General features: G+C 49.2%; 1 protein-coding gene and 1 non-coding gene across 2 annotated transcripts in view; both read left to right on the top strand.

Annotated features, from left to right (window-relative positions):
• Positions 1-19,200, top strand: part of GRIN2D (glutamate ionotropic receptor NMDA type subunit 2D) — a 57,933-nt gene that overhangs the window by 21,236 nt on the left and 17,497 nt on the right. The window contains exons 2-9 of the mRNA XM_056863076.1: positions 4,161-4,582; positions 5,473-6,065; positions 7,384-7,498; positions 8,401-8,591; positions 9,164-9,317; positions 10,493-10,646; positions 13,709-13,834; positions 13,993-14,222. Of these exons, the coding sequence (XP_056719054.1) occupies positions 4,184-4,582; positions 5,473-6,065; positions 7,384-7,498; positions 8,401-8,591; positions 9,164-9,317; positions 10,493-10,646; positions 13,709-13,834; positions 13,993-14,222 (1,962 nt within the window). The 5' untranslated portion in view covers positions 4,161-4,183. The remainder of the gene's footprint in view (positions 1-4,160; positions 4,583-5,472; positions 6,066-7,383; positions 7,499-8,400; positions 8,592-9,163; positions 9,318-10,492; positions 10,647-13,708; positions 13,835-13,992; positions 14,223-19,200) is intronic.
• Positions 3,123-3,192, top strand: TRNAT-CGU (transfer RNA threonine (anticodon CGU)). The gene has a single exon. It is a non-coding gene; the product is annotated as a tRNA-Thr (tRNA).

Raw genomic sequence — 19,200 nt, 5'->3', positions numbered from 1 at the left:
CACTTTTTAATGTGCCAGTTAGGGACAGGCTAGGAATTGGTCTCATCCCCAAAACAGAGCATCAAGGAATACAACTTCTGTATTTGTATTAATTATTCAATAGAAAATTAGAGAACACAATCTCACCTTTGCAAATATTTGGACATCTGTCTACAATAAGTTATGTTCTTGTTATGGTTAGAGAGAGCCCGAAAGACCTCTACGTATTACATTTTGTCCTGCCCTTCGTTGAAAGAGCTCGGAACAGCTTACATGGCATTTGGTTTCCCTTTTTACTCTCACAACTCTACGGTAGGTAGGAAATGTAAACAATCTATATGGATTTTGAATGGGTGGAAAGAAAAAGATCTGTGGTGCGACGCAGAGTTATACCCTTCTATGCCCACTGACTTCAGCCGCTTAGAACTGCATTGTTAGGCTCCTCCCACTGACCTTGTAGGTCCCTCGTACCCACGTCTTGACCCCATAACTGACGCAGCCTTAGATAGCCCAGTATGTACCTCATTCTATAGCAAGTATAACTCAAGTGGTTTATTTCACCATGAGTGAGGACTTGAATTTCTCAGCTTACGACAGCATACATTCTTTCCCCTACCGTTCAGGGGGAGGGGGGGGAAAATATAACATACAAAGGTTGGTTTTCTTCCGGTCAGTTCCCTGCCAGTAAAGTGGGCACCGTTAATTATTTTACTTCAATCGGCCATTTGGAGAAAGAACAAGGTGTGAAGTCTTAAAATCGAAACATACCATTTCATTGAGAATAAGTATGAAAAGGGAGTCGAGTCAGTCCTCGTGGGGGAGGGAATTCCGATTCGATTCACCAGGCTCCGCTTGGATTAGACTTAACCGCTGGGGCATGTTGGTGTCTCGTTTTGCCCGGCGTTAAAGATGAACCAAATCTGCGTCAGCCTTAAGGTGACTGACATCTGAAAAAGCGTTCGCAGGCAAGCTCTGAAACGGAAAGACCAAGAAGGTGGTTGGATGAGCAGGGCAGGCGCTAATTAAAATTAGCACAGATAAACAAGGCTCTGTGTAATGTTTTGCCCTGTGATAAGGGTTCCTCTCTTTAGGAAGACGCCTTGTGGAAGTGTGTTTGAAGTGCTTAATTATTTAAGTAGAGAGTTTTGAAAAAACAGACTTAGGAGCCAGCGCTCTGGAACACTAAGGGCAGAAGAACTGGATATGAAGAGGCGAAAAGGGAGTTCCCCCCCCCCTTGTGTTTGCATCATAAGATAAATGAGCAGGGACGCTTCCTTTTCCTGCAACCAGCAATTTTCCCCCTGCAAGTGGCCCATAGGTAAGGTTGCCGACCTCCAACTGGGGCCTGGAGCCCTCCAGGAATTTATGACCGCTCTCCAGACCACAGAGATCAGTTCCCTTGAAGAAAATGGCAGCTTTGGGGGGGGGGCGCCTCGGTGGCATTCTACCCTGCTGAGGTCCCACCCCCCTCTAAGTCCGTCATCCCTAGGCTCCACCCCCAAATCTCCAGGAATTTCCCAACCCAAAGTTGGCAGCCCTACCCACAGGTGACTTTTTAACTGGTCCTCGGCTTTTGAGACTGGAATTGAGCTGAAGAGAGAAAAGCTGAGGGGAGCGTTGGTGGTGCAGTTTACAGATCTGAACTGCCAAACCTGCACAAAGCACAGAACCACGTGATACGGCACGGGCTGCCCTGTTCTGCTTCTGACTGCAGGGGAGGGTTGCATGTCCGAATGCTCCCTTGCCCCCTCCTCTTAGAAAATCAGCATCCCCGACAAGCTTGCTTGCAATACGCCAAAAGGTTATTATACACAGCAGCATTCAAAAGACCACCTCTCCCTTACGATCTGAAGTGGTATGTTCCAGTAAGGATGGCGTCAATATAACATCCCCACTACTTGATTCGTGATCTCCTGATTGTGAGGTTAGTGGTGGAAACTGCCGTCACGTTTCAGCTGAGTTGTGGTTGACCCCACAGGGGTTTCAAGGCAGGAGATTAACAGAGGTGGTCTGCCATTGCCTGCCTTTGCATAGTAATTCTGGACGTCCTCCACATGAAGCCAGCTGGGTGACCCTGGGCGAGTCACACTCTCTCAGCCCCACCTACCTCACAGGGTGTCTGTTGTGGGGAGGGGAAGGTGGTAGAGAAAGTTAGCATATAAAAACCAACTCTTCTTAGAATCATAGAGTTGGAAGGGATCACCAGGGTCATCTAGTCCAACCCCCTGCACAATGCAGGAAATTCACAACTACCTCCCCACACCCCCAGTGACCCCTACTCCATGCCCAGAAGATGGCCAAGATGCCCTCCCTCTCATCATCTGCTTAAGGTCATCGAATCAGCATTGCTGACAGGTGGCAATCTAACCTCTTCTTAAAAACCTCCAGGGAAGGAGAGCTTACCACCTCCCAATAAAGCCTGTTCCACTGAGGAACCGCTCTAACTGTTAGAAAATTATTATTCCTCCTCCTCCTCCTTGGTGGCTTCCCATCCAAGTACCAACTGGGGCTGACCCTTCTTAGCTTCAAAGATTTGATGAGATCGGGCTAGCCTGGGCCATCTCAGTCAGGGCAATGTAGTTACGGTCTGCTATTTTCATTTGTATTCATCAACTCGGTTTTTAGGTAGCCTTTTGGTCTGGGCCAGGCCCACATGGCAGCCATGAGGCAGCTTAGTAGGGGGTTGACTTGATTAACTGAGAGTCGGAAGAATCTCTCATCTCATTGACAAGGGGCCTTCACGAGTCTATGTCTGGTGGCTTTGGTTGCTTCTTTGAATCATCTGGCGCTCTCTGAGGCGGTAAGACGGCGTGATGAGGGCAGCCTGCCACAAATAAGGCTGCTGTCTCTTGCTGGGGAGATGAAAGGAGCTTAGCCTGGCAAATCACTTGAGCACAGTGAGTGGACAGTCCATAGACCATCAGGCAAGCCTTTCGTAACCGGTGTGGGAGGGGGGGGAAGAAGAAACACGGATTCACAGGATTCTGCCCAGAAGATGAAAAGAAGGGAGAAAATGGGCGAGGGTGGACTAATGGAGTGGCAGATGAAAAAAGTGCATTGAACGTGTTGGGCAGAGCTGGTTTGGATGAGTGTCCTCTGTTGTTATTACTTTATTTATAGTCTGTCACTGAGACTCATTGAGGGGCCGTGGCTCAGTGGTAGAGCATCTGCTTCGTGTGCAGAAGGTCCCAGGTTCAATCCCCGGCATCGCCAGTTAAAGGGACTAGGCAAGTAGGGAATGTGAAAGACCCCTGCCTGAGACCCCGGAGAGCCGCTGCTGGTCTGAGGAGACAATACTGACTTTGATGGACCAGGGGTCTGATTCAGTAGAAGGCAGCTTCATGTGACTCAAGGCAGATTGGACTGGACCCGTCTATTTGGAACCATCACTGGCCCACAGAGAATAAATGAGGGACAGTGGGAGATCCTGGCGACAGGCATGTAGTGGAGACGTCTGGACGAATGGTGTCCTGCTATTCTTTGATAAGGTGGTGTTCTGGCAACTCAAGACTTCCCTTGTTCCGCTGTTTTGTTTTCTGGGTCCCTCTTTGTTTTCAATTTTAAAAGCTTGCTTCTAGGAAATAAATTTCTTTTGCCAAATCATACATGGTCCAGTTTCGGTCTCCATCTTCCCCATTTTATGGAATGAAGAGGGTGGCACCCATTAGCCAATGAATGGAAGTTGCAGGAGGGGTGGGGGATGGGGGCTGCTTTTCTGACAGAGCGAGGGTTGGTCTGTCAGCCTCATTCGGACTCGCCCATCAGCAAAAAAGGGAGGCAGCATGATGTAGTGGTTAAGAGGTGGAGCAGTGGACTCTAATCTGGAGACTGGCTGGGTTTGATTCCCCACTCCTCCACATGAGTGGTGGACTCTAATCTGGTGAACCAGCTTGGTTTCCCCACTCCTACACATGAAGCCCGCTGGGTGACCTTGGGCTAGTCACAGCTCTCTTAGACCTCTCTCAGCCCCACCTACCTCACATGGTGTCTGTTGTGGGGAGAGAAAGGGAAGGTGATTGTAAGCCAGTTTGATTCTTCCTTAAGTGGCAGAGAAAGTCGGCATATAAAAACCAACTCTTCTTCTTCAGTGTGAGCTCCAAAAGCCACAGGCTGTTATTCTTCGTTTTTCCGATCCTCTTTCTCCTTGCCTGTTTTCTCTTTCCTCTCCCGACCACTTTTAGGGAGAACGTAGAGGCCCTGCGAGATGAGCCTGCCCCCGGGCACCCCCGCTGCTAGGATGCTCTTTGTTATGGCCCTGGCCTGTGCCAGCCCTTTCCTGGACCTGCGGCCGCGCTCCATCAACGTCGCCATCATCTTCAGTGGCTCGACTTATACGCCCGAAAGTGCCCGGTTCTCGTCGGAGGACTTCCGCAATTTCTCAATGGAGATTAAGCCCATCCCGGTGGTTTTGAACGACACGAACCCCCGCAGCCTCATTGTGCGCCTCTGCGATGTGCTCTCCTCCCTGCACATCCACGGCGTGGTCTTTGAGGACGATACGCGCACCGAGGCCGTGGCCCAGATCCTGGACTTCATCTCGGCACAGACCTCCGTCCCCATCATTGGCATCAATGGAGGATCAGCCATTGTTCTCACACCCAAGGTAAGAGAGCATTCTAAGTTACTGGGGGTCTCCATAGCCATGGCCCTGGGCTGTGCTTTCCTCTTCCAGAGTGGTGTATTGGTTAAGAGCAGTGGTTTGGAGCGGTGGAGTCTGATCTGGAGAACCGGGTTTGATTCCCCACTCCTCCACGTGAGCGGCGGACACTAATCTGGTGAACTGGATTTGTTTCCCCACTCCTCCCCATGCAGCCAGCTGGGTGACCTTGGGCTAGTCACAGCTCTCTCAGAGCTCTCTCAGCCCCATCTATCTCACAGGATGTCTGTTGTGGTGAGGGGAAGGGAAGGTGATTGTAAGCCGGTTTGAGTTTCCCTTAAGTGGTAGAGAAAGTCAGCATATAAAAACCGACTCTTCTTCTTCTAAATATGTTACGGAAATATGCTCATGTTGACCTGCTTCGTATGCCTGATATGTAAAGGCTGCAGGATTCGTAGCACAGAATACAGGATACCTCAGTCCAGAATATTAACTTTATCAACAGCAGAATGTACACCAACTAGGGATATATTGAGGGGCTCCGGTTGGGATGGAGGGACACTGGGAGAGCTGAGATAGCAATGGAAATGTCATTCATGCTTGAGAGAGGAGATGTTCTTAGGGACAGTTAGATGGGCATTAGTAGATCTGAGAAGAGGACTGTTTTCAGCACCATGTTTTTCTCCACTCAACCTCTTTAGGAATTATTCCCAGACATTGGGGTGGAGGTAGGGGTTTCACCAGAACTGCACCTGAACATCCCTCCCCATTACGAGCATTCAGATAGCTCTCCCATAGTACTAAAGGTCTGAGTTGGTCATAAAGGGCTGCAAATCAGGACCGAGAGGCAGCGTTCCATGACTGTTTCTTTCATGCTGTCCCCTCCACTAACACAGGAGAAAGGATCAACCTTCCTGCAGTTGGGTTCCTCAACAAAACAGCAATTGCAAGTGATGTTTGAGGTCCTTGAACAGTACGACTGGACAGCCTTTGCCATAATCACAACGCACTTTCCCGGCTATGAAGATTTTATTGATTACATTGAGGTCCTGACTGATAGCAGTTTCATTGGTTGGGAGCGCCGCAACCGTGTGATCCTTAATTTCACCAACGATCCGGATGGGGCTCTCCTCAAACGTCAGCTTGGGGAGATAAATGCCCGCATCTGCCTTCTCTACTGCTCCCGTGAAGAAGCTGAAAGCATCTTCCGTGCTGCTCGGGAAATGAAGCTCACGGGCCCTGGATACATCTGGTTCTTGGCAGGTGCCAACTTTGGCCAAACTGAGTACGTGCCTGACCATCTCCCTGAAGGTCTCTTCATGGTGCTCTCAGCAGGATGGAAAGATGATCTCTACCGCAGGGTGCAAAATGGTGTAGCCATCATCGCCAAAGGAGCTGAGGCCCTCTCCCAAGTCTATGGCTCAATCCCAAAATTCAACAATGATTGTCGGGCACCCAACCTTACCCAGATCAACGAGAACCTGCATCGGTGAGCAGTGAAGGAGGTGGGGGGGATTTTAGCTAGAGGGGAGGTGGACTTGATGGCAGAAGAAAAATGTCATTGTCCGCAAGAAATAGACAGGGGATCCAAATTGTCTTCGTTCCATCACTCCCTCCTCAGCCCTTTCCATTCCTTCCTTCTACCTGTCCATCAAATAAACTCCACCCTTACTTAATAGCTTTCATTCATGAAGCATAGTTAAATGGTGGAACTCCCTGCCCCAGGATATGGTGATGGCTGCCAACTTAGAAGGCTTTAAGAGGAGAGTGGACTTGTTCATGGAGGAAAGGGTTATCCACTGCTACTAGTCAAAATGGACACCCATAGTCATGATGTATACCTATTCTCTCCAGGATCAGAGCAGCATGCCTATTAGGTGCTGTGGAACACCTAGGCAGGATGCTGCTGCTGCTGCAGTCGTCTTGTTTGGGGATTTCCTAGAGGCACCTGGTTGGCCACTGTGTGATCAGACTGCTGGACTTGATGGACCTTGGTCTGATCCAGCATGGCCTTTCTTATGTTCTTAAGAATCCATCCCCTTATTCAAATATTCATCCCAACCTCTTTCACAACTGACCTTTCTTCCTTGCTTCACTCTTTTCACTGCACCTCTACATATAGCCCATCAGCAGCTTTGAATACCCCAGCTTAGCCTGGACTCATCAGAGCTTGGGTTGGCCAAGGTCAGTACTTGGAAGGTAGACCATCAAGGAAGACTGGGGCTGTTATGCAGAGGAAGATAATGACAAAGCATCCCTGCTTGTTTCTTGCCTGGAATGCCCTGTGGGTGGGGTCGCCTTGAATTGGTTGCAACTCAACAGGCACGTTCTTCTTCATACAGCCTATCACATCTCCACTCCACATTTCCCTACCCTCCATCCATCCCCATTCAACTTGCTACCTCCAGAGGTCTGAAAGGACACATGAAGCTGCCTTCTACTGAATCAGACCCTTGGCCCATCCAAGTCAGTTTTGTCTACTCAGACGGGCAGCGGCTCTCCAGGGTCTCAGGCAGAGAGGTCTTTCACATCACCTATCTGCCTAGTCCCTTTAACTGGAGATGCCGGGGATTGAACCTGGGACCTTCTACGTGCCAAGCAGGGGCTGTACCACTGAGCCATGGCACCTCCTCCCTTTCGGTTTCTGGTGTTACAGGGCCAAAAATGTCTGATGTAGGCCCTTTGGGCCAGGCATAGAAGTCAATGGCAAACCTGGTGGGAGGGGCAGAGTGTGACACTAGGAAGGAAGCACAGACTGGGGGAGCTCTGCATTGAAACCGAGGAACTTCCTTCATGGCTCTTCACAGGTACTTCATGAACGTCACATGGGGACAGAAGGATTTTTCCTTTAATGAAGACGGGTACCTCATCAATCCATCCTTGGCTGTGATCTCTCTCAACAAAGAACGAACCTGGGTGGTGGTGAGTTTGAGGGAGGTTTGGGGGGGGGAGGTTGACTCCTGGGGGGGAGTTTATGAGCCGGGAAGGGGGGTTAAAGTGGTAATCAAGGAGGGGCAGGGTGAGCTGGTGAAAGTGTAACCATTGACTGGCAAGGACAAGTTTAGGAATAGCAGATTGTTGACAAGGTAATAATCGGGTGACTGATTATTAGAGCTAGGTACAGGAGCAGTCATTCCCACACAAGATTTATCAAGATAGCAGCCCGTCAGGGAGCTCCACTTTAATTCTAGGAATAGTAATATTAAGCCTTTTGGCTGATGAAGCTACTTTTGTAGTGAAAACGCTGGAATACGTCCGGAGCCGCGTTACCATCTGTATCTCCGTTGCCTGAAGACACATTGACATTGATATTGACTAAAATATGACTCTGTGTCTTACATGAACTTTTTTGCACTTATTATCAGCAACTCCAGCTGATTTTTTTCTTGACGTTGTTATTTCCTTGCTTTGTAACCCTTGTTGCTTAGCTTAATTAATTTCTTTGTAATATAGTTACAGCCTTGGCTGTTTTGCTGCCTGCTATCCATTGCCTATTGTCTCATTCAATTTTGCCTACTACTGTTTTATTTGCATCAGTACCTGGAGGTTGGCAACCCTAGTCATGGAGGCCCGAAAGGGAAGGGAAAGTAGGGGAATACTTTTGAGAGTGGGTGTGATTTTTAGACAAGCGTTTTTGAGTTTGAATGAGAAGATTTAGAGGTTGATCTAGTGAAGGTGCAAGGTGGGGTGGGAAAACCTTTGGAACTGACCAGTCTGGGGTGTGGGGACAACTTCCTGGTTTCAGCCTGAATTTGGGGACCGCGTTTGTGAGCCGGCAAGAGTTTGGGGTGTATCTAACCTCTCCTCTATGCCCCGGGAGGCAGGTGGGAAGGTGGGAGCACAGAGTCCTGACCATGAGGTACAGCAAATACCAGCCAGTGGATGAAAACAATCACCTCACGGTGGCAACGCTGGAGGAGAGGCCCTTCGTGATTGTGGACGACATTGACCCCGCCACCAAGACCTGCATCCGTGACTCAGTGCCCTGCCGCCACCCACTCAACCATACTAACAGGTATTCCCACGTTGGCCAAGTTTCCCTACTGGTTGCCTAACATACGAGTTTTAAGATTTCCGTTATTTTTTATATTCCTCCCTTCCTTGGGAAAGCTGAGGGCAGCCTGTACGGGGCTCCCAGGTGGTCTCCTTTCCACGCACAGGGCCAGCGGCACACCTGTGTACCTTCCATGAGGCATCGGCAGCTCCCAGACCACTGACTGAGTTCTCCTTCTCTGCACTGTTCATAGAGCCAGCGTGGTGGTGTGGTTAAGAGCAGTGGTTTGGAGTGGTGGACTCTGATCTGGAGAACCGGGTTTGATTCCCCACTCCTCCACATGTGCGTCAGAGGCTAATCTGGTGAACTGGATTTGTTTCCCCGCTCCTATACACGAAGCCAGCTGGGTGACCTTGAGCAAGTTACGGCTCTGTTAGAGCTTGCTCAGCCCTACCTACCTCACAGGGTGTCTGTTGTGGGGAGGGGAAGGTGATTGTAAGCCGGTTTGATTCTGCCTTAAGTTGTAGAGAATGGGTAGAGAATGTCGGCATATAAAAAACAACTCTTCTTCTCCTTCTCTGTGGTGTTCGTAGCAATCATTTGGAGAAGAGATGCTGCAAAGGGTTTTGCATCGACATTTTGAAACGTCTGGCTAAGAGTTTGGGCTTTACCTACGACCTCTATCTAGTCACCAACGGCAAGCACGGCAAGAAAGTCAACGGGATGTGGAATGGCATGATTGGAGAGGTAACCCCTTTTCCTCCCGGATGGTTTAGGAGTCTGGGCTCTCACACACCTTGCTATAATTATCACATGAGCACATGAAGCTGCCTTCTACTGAATCAGACCCTTGATCCATCAAAGTCAGTATTGTCTACTCAGACCGGCAGCGGCTCTCCAGGATCTCGGGCAGGGGTCTTTCACATCACCTACTTGCCCAGCCCCTTTAACTGAAATGCCAGGGATTGAACCTGGGACCTTTTGCATGCCAAGCAGATGCTCTACCACTGAGCCACAGCCCCTCCCCTCCAAGGCTCCCCTATCAAGACTCCCTTCCTCTCTGACAGAATTCAGGACTCCTGGTTTCATTGTCCCCACCACCACACCCTGAACAAAAATCAGTGACCCTGACTCTTATCTCAGAGAATCCTGCTTTAGGCTGTCCCTTGAAGGACGGCTTGGCCTGGGCTAATCTCCTTCATGGATGGCTGACCTATCCCTTATGACGCCACCCATCCCCAGATCCCATTTCCATTCACACCTATATGCACAGTAAGGTAGGTGGGCAGGTAGAGCAGGTGTGGTGGTTAGAGTTGACCAGGGAGACCTGACTTTAAATTATGACTCTGCCATGAAGCTTGCTAGGTGATGATGAGCTAGTCAAACTCTCTCAGCCTGACCTATCTCCCAGAAGAAGAAGAGTTGGTTTTTATATGCCAACTTTCTCTACCACTTAAGGAAGACTCAAACTGGCTTACAATCACCTTCCCCTCCCCACAACAGACACCCTGTGAGGTATGTGGGGCTGAGAGAGTATGACCCAGCTGGCTTAATGTGTAGGAGTGGGGAAACCAACCCAGTTCACCAGATTAGCGTCCACCATTCATGTGGAGGAGCGGGGAATCAAACCCAGTTCTTCAGATCAGAATTCACTGCTCGAAACCACCCACTCTTAACCACTACACCATGCTGGCTCTCTAGGGGTGTTGTGAGGACAAAATTGTGTGTGGGGGGGGAGACACATACTCCACCATTCAGCTCCTTGGAAAAAGGGCAAGATGAAAATGTGATAGATTAGAATCTTCTCCTGTGGCTCCAGAATGAGTTACGTTATTGGCTCACAACTGGTGAACCTTACTGCTGTTTCCCAGAGAACCCAGGAAGCGTGACACTCAGCACTCTTCTGTCTTTCTGTTTGTCAGGTATTTTATCTGCGAGCCGACATGGCAATTGGGTCCTTGACCATCAACGCGGAGAGAGCTGAAGTGATAGACTTCTCAGTGCCCTTTGTGGAGACCGGAATCAGCGTCATGGTTTCTCGCAGCAATGGAACCGTTTCACCTTCTGCCTTCCTAGGTGAATGCTCAGCCCCAGAAGGGGGCGAAGTCAAGAGTAGGGTGAGAGGGTTGGCATGAGGTGGGCAAGGAGCCTAGTGTTTCAGAACAAGGTGCATGATGGGAGAGGTGTCCTAATCTTCTCCAGCCTCCCCAGCCTCCAGTGTTGTTAAGTTAGAATCTGTGAAGGGTAATAAGGCTGTCCTGGATAATGGCACTCCTCCCTCAACAGGGAAGCCTGTTAATGTGCCAGCTGGCAGCCTCCGAGGGAGCAGAACATGGCCTTCCTGTTTAGTCAGGACTTTGTGCAGTGACATTCTAACTCGACTCTTGAAGGTCTGTGTTTTAATAAGGCCTTTTCATATCTCAAAGCTTAGCATTAGGCTCCAGCGTTTGGATTATCCGTTTTCATGTTGAACTTTTGTTTACTGCCTTGAGCATCTGAGGGGGGGATAATAACTTTAAAAATAAATAGTGGCATAGTACAGATCTTCTGCAGAGGCGGTGACCTGGCTACTAGGGAAGGCATGGATTGGGAGACATGTTTCGACGAGGCCAGGAGACAAAAGCACCGCTGGAGAGGTTGTGCGCCCCACATGAACACATGAAGCTGCCTTCTACTGAATCAGACCCTCGGTCCATCAAAGTCAGTATTGTCTACTGAGACCGGCAGCGGCTCTCCAGGGTCTCAGGCAGAGGTCTTTCACATCACCTACTTGCCTGGTCCCTTTAACTGGAGATGCCAGGGATTGAACCTGGGACCTTCTGCATGCTCAGCAGATGCTCTACCACTGAGCCACGGCCCCTCCCTGCTTCTGCAGATGGTGGGCAAAAGGTTTCCCTGGGCCAGCCTCTAGGGGATGTTTTTTTGGGGGCCAGCTTTTTCGACTTCTCTTGGGCTTCTTTCCCAGATCCCTTAAAGCCACGGTGTAGCCGTGAGGTGGCTCAGCTTCCCTCTCTTTGGATTTCACCCTCCTGCTCACGTTTCATGTGAGCAACCAGGGCCTTTGGGCTTCTGATGGGTAGCTCTGTACACCATGGGTTTCCTGAGAAGCCTGGGAATTGTCGGGGCCAAAGTAGACCAGACTGAGGCATCCTCAAGGATTCATCCATGCCTGCTTGTTCACATGTAAAACGAGAGGTGAGGGTTCATTGTTTAAAAACGAAAAATGGAATGTAGATGTGGAAAAAGTTAAATTCTGCCCCCTTCCACCTTACTTCACTGCGCAACACATTTTTCTCTGAGGTATTTTATGCATGGCTGTCTCGCTCGCCATCACCCTCTGTCGACCTCGGGTCTTTGTGTTGATTATGCACGCCATTTCCAACTGTCAGAGGTCGCCTCGCTCTCCCCCTACCTTTCCCCACGTTTTGTCTGCGTTTTCAAATTCAAGATAAAACATGTGTCTGAAAATGTGAGCAAAATGCGGGGAGACGCAGGGAGAGAGCGAGGCGACCTCTGACAGTCAGAAATAGTATGCATAATCAGCACAAAGACCCAAAGTCCTTGGAGTGGTGACAGCAACTGAAACAGCCATGCATAAATGACCTGTTACTCAGGAAAAATGCTTTAAGTAGCACAGTACAGTGAGGGAAAGGAGAGGGTCGGGTTTAGTGTCCCTCACCTGCTCCTTCCATTTTCTGCAAAAATAAAAAAAATAAAACCTTACCTCACTTCTTACATGCAAACAAGCAGACAGGTGACTAAATACATGGGGATTCCCCCACCCCATTTAGGTTGACTGGGGGGGCTGAGCACATGCGCATATGAGCATGCTCCCTAGGGCTTGTCCACAGAATCTTTTAAAGCACCCCAAAAGCTGTTCTGTTTGTTTGCTTGTCTTGCGGCGTGCAGTCCTCCAGCAAGCCAGGGCAGAGCTGCGTCTGGGTGCCTGTCTGGTATTGCAGCGGATGTCAATATCCTTGACAGTATTTATCAATTCCATTTTCATGTTTTTCCCCAGCCTACACAATTGACCGAGCTGCTGAACATGTGCTGCACCCATAGATCACATAGCTTGGAAAAAAACAAATTTCTTAAAAATAAAATGAATCCATTGCTGCTGGGGGTGGGAGTGGGGGGCAGCCACCCTCACAAAGCCATGATTCCCAGGGTTCCTTGGAAAAGGCGATGCCAGTAGATCCAGATTCTACTTTTTCATAGCTGGCATTTCCTTGGGTTGCAGTGCTACTGCAGACTCGAACCTAGGTCATTTATGCATGGGAGTTTTACCTGAGGTTCGTTGCTGGCTGGACCCACACTTTCCTGTTGGGAATCTATGCACCAGCAGTCTCCAAGCTCAAATTAAGTTAATTTAAATCCTGTTTTGTAATTGGCTTACTTGTAGTGCTTACTGTGAGAGAAAATCCCCCCCCCAAACCGAATTGCCACATAAAAAACCATTTTAAGAACAACAACAAAAACAGAGCAATCTGAAGGGGGGGGGGGGAAGAGAAATTCTAGCCTCAGTTTTTAAAAGCCTTTCTTGTGCTCAGAAAGAGCTCTGAGGAAGCAAGAAGTATTTGAATCCCCGCCTCTGGACATGCTGCTTTGTAATTGGCTGTGAGCAAAACCAAGCTTGCATGTCCCGCACTTTGCTTTCTGCATGGGGATTTCACCCGGGCTGAGCTCAGGGGAGAGGGAAGAGTCGGGTTAACAGAGGAATGGGAAGACCTGGACCTGCGAGGGTCTCTAATGGACGGAAAACTCATTCATAACTCCAAGGAGCAACTGATTCAGACCGGGGCCGAACGTGAGTCCAAGTACCCATGCATAAACGACCCTAGAGGCTGCCAGGCCTCCTTCCTGCAGAACCAGGGAACTGCAGATCTGTTAGGGCTCTGGTGGCCTTCCTGGAATCTTCACCCGGCTGCAGTTCCCGCAGCACCTTGGGGGAAGCCATGACAGTGAAACATGTTTAGGTGTCTCATGAAGATGCAGGCTTACATTACGTGTTTAGTAAGGCTAAAGTTTTACCCTTAGTTTCAGGGCGGTTCTCTTTGCCAAAAGCCGAGAATCCCTGCTGTGGCCCAACCAGAGGCCTGCTGTCTATTACTGTGGTCCCCTGATTTCTCTTTCCACAGAACCCTACAGCCCTGCCGTCTGGGTGATGATGTTTGTCATGTGCCTGACTGTCGTCGCGGTGACCGTCTTCATCTTTGAATATTTCAGCCCAGTAGGCTACAACCGCAGCCTTAGTGCCAGTAAACGTGAGTGCACCAAAGCTCGTTGGAGAGGGTGGGGTGGCCGTCTGTAGAGCCAGGGAGGAATAACACACTGGCAATGCAGGCTGTGACGCTGGAGCTCCCACGAGGCGAGCTGCCGTTTGAATGACATCCCCCCCCCCAACTCACTCCTTGCTTCTTAGGCACCGGAGGCTCCAAGTTCACCATTGGGAAGTCGATCTGGCTGCTCTGGGCGTTGGTGTTCAACAACTCTGTGCCTGTGGAGAACCCCAAGGGCACCACCAGCAAGATCATGGTGCTGATCTGGGCCTTCTTTGCCGTCATCTTCCTTGCTAGCTACACTGCCAACTTGGCCGCCTTTATGATCCAGGAGGAATACGTAGACACAGTCTCTGGGCTCAGTGACCAGAAGGTGAGAAAGAGGGGCCCCGACCTAATCCACTTGCTTCCCTCCCAGCCCGTCTACCTCTCCGCAGTCGCACACGTTTCTCATCCACTTCATCATAACCGCTCTAGTTTTCTTTCACTTTCCTCCATTTCTTCCATACGTTTCTTTCATTCCGCCACCCAAAAAAAGAAATGGAAGTTCAAGGGCTGCATCTTGTCCTAGACCCAGTTTAAACACAGCGACAGATCTGGCAACTTTAAAAAAAACAAAAAACGGAGACTTAAACTCCTTGTTTTGGTACGAAAGTCTGCTCCATTTCTACCTTTCTGATTATCTGATGATGAAAAGGAAAGCCACGAGAGGGTGTGTGCAGCCACACTGTGACAAATATGCGATAAAAGGGGGGAAAACAACAACAACTCTGTTCATAGGAGAATATCTTCTTGCTGCACTGAAAGGCTAAAGTGCAGAGTTTAGTCTCTGTTACCCTGTTCTGTTGAAATGTAATCTGAACATTTCCTGGCAGAGATGCCAAGGTCTCTGCTTTGCAGCGCCTTAGATCTCAGCTCTGCAGTAATGTCATACTTTTTAAAAACGGGACCAAACAAAATGTCACGCAAAGTAGTCTGCAAACTTGCAAACGCCCCTGAAGCTTTTATGTTTTCAGGCTGGATGTTAAGCAAAATAAAGGGGATGTGCAGTTAAAAAAAAAAAGACGTTGTTGGACGTGATTGAAAAGTGCCGTCGCCTGCAGAGAAAGCACAGGAGATGTTATGCAGACTTAATTCGGTTAAGCCAACCATCAAAGATCTCAGTTTGCCCCAAAGGCTGCTGGGACACGGGAGCAATGGCTGCTCTTCCTTTTTGAAAAGAAAAGGCTGGTCCCAATTTGGATCCCTCTCAAGCACCAACGGGAGCCCAGGACAGGGTCCCTTGTAAGGCAGGCAGCCGAAGTAAAGAAAAACGTAAGAAAGCTGGAGATTAATTTTAGGCGGTGTGCTGCGCCTGGAGAAATGCAAGTCGGATTCCGATTTACTTCCGGCTTCTTGCCTCTCAGAGGGAGAGTCAGTGGCTACTGCATCTGTGTCCTAGCAATCTGAGGGCAAGTTTCTTGAGATATATTTGTTTAAAATTTATAACGGCTCAATTAAGTTTGCATAAAGCTTTCTGGGCTCCATCTGAAAAGCGCTGCAGTCTGCAGAGAGAATGGCTTTTCCATCATACTCAACATCTTCTTCCCACCAGCGTAGTGTAGTGGTTCAGAGCGGTGGTTTGGAGCGGTGGACTCTGATCTGGAGAACCGGGTTTGATTCCCCACTCCTCCACATGAGCGGCGGAGGCTATTCTGGTGAACTGGATTTGTTTCCCATTCCTACACACGAAGCCAGCTGGGTGACCTTGGGCTAGTCACAGCTCTCTCAGCCCCACCTACCTCACTGGGTGTCTGTTGTAGGGAGGGGAAGGGGAGGTGATTGTAAGCCTGTTTGATTCTCCCTTAAGCGGTAGAGAAAGTCGGTATATAAAAACCAACTCTTCTTCAACCCCACCGTTGTTTACTTTGTTTAATATCCAGAGTGCTGAAGAGTTCTGAAGATTTTTGGGGAACCTTACACATTTCCTCGTGATATTTTGAATGGTCTTAATAAAAGACATTGCCCTATGCCCATCTTTGGATTTATTTTTATTTGCAATGGACCAACCTGGCTGCCTGAGATTTTCGCCTGAATTAAAATGCAGGCTTTGCAAGAGAACTCTCCTTTGATCTAGCAGCCCACATTTTGCAAGGCTTTTCTTTATATAGCTTGTGAGGGAACTGCCTTGGTGTGATCAAGCAAGCTCAGCTCTTGGAAAGAGGAAACATCACTGGAGGTGAAACTGTCATATTGTTTGTGGCTTCCTAGAAGCACCTGGTTGGCCACTGTGTGAACAGACTGCTGGATTTGATGGGCCTTGGTCTGATCCAGCAGGGCCTTTCTTATGTTCTTATGTCCAGAGGAAAAAGAAGGCAGGTAATCAGACAGAAAACATTACATTTCTGACTCCAAAAGGGCAAGCACTGGCACTGGAACACCTGAAGCTGCCTTATCCTGAATCAGACCCTTGGTCAGTATTGTCTACTCAGACCGGTAGCAGCTCTCCAGGGTCTCAGGCTGAGGTCTTTCACAATACCTACCTGCCTAGTCCCTTTAACTGGAGATACTGGGGACTGAACCTGGGACCTTCTGCATGCCAAGCAGATGCTCTACCATTCAGCCACAGCCAAACCTATGTGTCTGAAGGAGTGGCTGGGGATTGAACCTTGGATCTTCTACAGAGCCTGTGCACAGCTGGAACATTCTTCTTCACTACCACTGAGCAATGGTCATTCCCTGTAAAAGCCGCGAACAGAACCTGGGAGGTGGTCCCCCAGTGGTCCTTTGTGCCACACTTCGTGTCTCCTAGAGCTGATGCTGGCACGGAAAACAAATGTCAGGACACCCTACACAACTAAGCAACCCTTGCCAATATGGTGCCGTCCCTACCAAAAGTAGGAAGCCCCGTGGCGCAGAGTGGTAAGCTGCAGTACTTCAGTCAAAAGCTCTGCTCATGACCTGAGTTCGATCCCGACGGAAGTCGGGTTCAGGTAGCTGGCTCAAGGTTGACTCAGCCTTCCATCCTTCCGAGGTCGGTAAAATGAGGTCCCAACTTGCTGGGGGTAAAGTGTAGCTGACTGGGGAAGGCAAACCACCTAGTAAACGTTGGGATGTGACGTCACCCCATGGGTCATGAATGACCCGGTGCTTGCACAGGGGACTACCTTTACCTTTTACTACCAAAAGTGGCCTCCAGACATCTAGCAGCTGATCCCAAAGCACTGGGTTACTCTCTGTGTAGCAGCTGATCCCAAAGCACTGGGTTACTCTCTGTGTGTGTAACAGTTGTGCAAAAGGAAGTGTGTCTCTGCAGGTGCAAACCTCACGTGAGCAGGAGGTGGGTGGGGGTGGAGACTTGGTTCCGTACCACTCCTGCCGCGCTGGGTCGGGATGCCTTGTTGGTGCCCGGCGTGCCTGGTATTTATAAACCAGGACTGAGCTCATGGCTGATTATCCCCTGGTAATTAGCCCCTGACGAAGGAGAACAGCCACAGCTGTGGGGAGGGAGGGGGCCCCACACAGACCGGACCAGCTGTGGCAGGCGGCCTGGCTCCAATTGAATCTCTTTCGTTAAGAACTAACGAGCTGGGATGTAATTAATGGGCATAATTAACGTCCAACATGAAACACAATCGTAGATAAATATTAAACAGCTTAGATTAACCAATTCTCACTGAGTAGGAAGTAATTGGGAGGAGGGAGCCGAGAACGGAAATTCGGGCAAAGTATAGAGCAGAGAGAGAGAGAGCGCGCATGCACGCTTGAATAGTTATAACCTTCCTGGTAGTCTGCTGTGGTTAGGGTTGCCAACCTCCAGATAGGGCCTGGAGATCTCCTGGACTTATAACTGATCTCCAGACTACAGAGATCAATTCCCCTGGGAAAAAATGGCTGCTTTGGAAGGTGAGCCCTATGGCGTTTTACCCCGCTGAAGTCCCTCCTCTCCCCAAACCCCACCCTCCCCAGCCTCCACCGGCAAATCTCTGAGCCCAACTTCAGCTGGGATACAGCGGGGTACAAAATCCCAGCCCAAAGTTGACAATCCTAGAACTTGTAACAAAACAACAGTCGTAGCATCTTAGAAGACTCAACTTCTGATCCTATGATTATGGAGTCAAAATAGTTTGTTGTTTTCTTGCAACAAAAAGAAGAAGACTTGGTTTTTATATGCCGACTTTCTCTACTACTTAAGACAGAATCAAACCAGCTTACAATCACCTTCCTTCCCCCTTCCCACAACAGATACCCTGTGAGGTGGGTGAAGCTGAGAGAGTGTGACTAGCCCAAGGTCACTCAGCTGGCTTCATGTGTAGGAGCGAGGAAACAAATCCAGTTTGCCAGATTAGCCTCCGCCGCTCATGTGGAGGAGTGTGGAATCAAACCAGGTTCTCCAGATCAGAGTCCACCGCTCTAAACCACCGCTCCAAACCACAGCTACTGCTCTGGTTCATGAACCAGAACCTTCTAACACAGTTACTTCTAAAGAATCTGTCACCATAAAGGCACCGGATTTAGCCATATACATTTAGCCACCCCCCTCATTCATTCGTTCGTCTGATGAAACAGGCTCCGGTCCATGCAGCTTTATGCCATGAAACATTAGTTAAACTATGAAGTGTCGCAGATCTCTGCTGAATTTAGTGTTAAAGAATAATCTCTCCCCCACCCCCCTCTTCGTCTGACATCTTCATAGTTCTCCCCTATTCTCATCTGTCTCTATTTGCCTCGTTTCTATATCTTTATTCCTGTCCCTTTGTCATACGCATTCTTCTGTCAAATTTTGGATAATCTACCCCAATCTCATGCCTTTCTTTCTCTATTTTTTTCACCCGGCGCTTTTGTCTGTCTAATGGTTTCTAAGCCTCGAGATGCCTAACAGCCTCTTTCTATTATCTCTGCTCGCCGAAAAGCCATCTCCTCTTTTTCTCCTCATTGTCGGCACTCTGGGTTGCATTTTGTTTTGGTTGCTTCCTCCCTTTCCGCTGCACCAAATCTATGGGCCCGTGTGCCCCACAGGTACCCGAGAAGGGCCAAATGAGCTCGGACTGCTCTTCCATTGAGCCGATTTTCGTAATGCCCGAGACGCAGCAAAGACCTTTGGCAAAGACGTTTCCCTCTGTCCTCTGCCTTCTTGAAGTGGTCCCTTGGAATAGAACAAACAGGCCGTTTCTGCCCTTCAGACTTCCGAATGTGTCCCTGTCTATTTCAGTATCGCTGATCTCTGTGTGCACCTGTTTTGTCAACAATCTTTTCTGCCAACTGCTGAATCTGTCTATACCCAGAATTATCTTTTCATTGCGTCTGTGTATTTTTGAGTCCATTCCACCCCCCAACCCCCATCACCCCATTTACTGATCTGTCTCCATCAT

Source organism: Euleptes europaea, chromosome 18 (assembly GCF_029931775.1).
Source record: "Euleptes europaea isolate rEulEur1 chromosome 18, rEulEur1.hap1, whole genome shotgun sequence".
NCBI classification, from domain to species: Eukaryota; Metazoa; Chordata; class Lepidosauria; order Squamata; family Sphaerodactylidae; genus Euleptes; species Euleptes europaea.
Note: the sequence above shows the minus strand (reverse complement) of the source record. Positions and strands in the feature narration are given on the sequence as shown.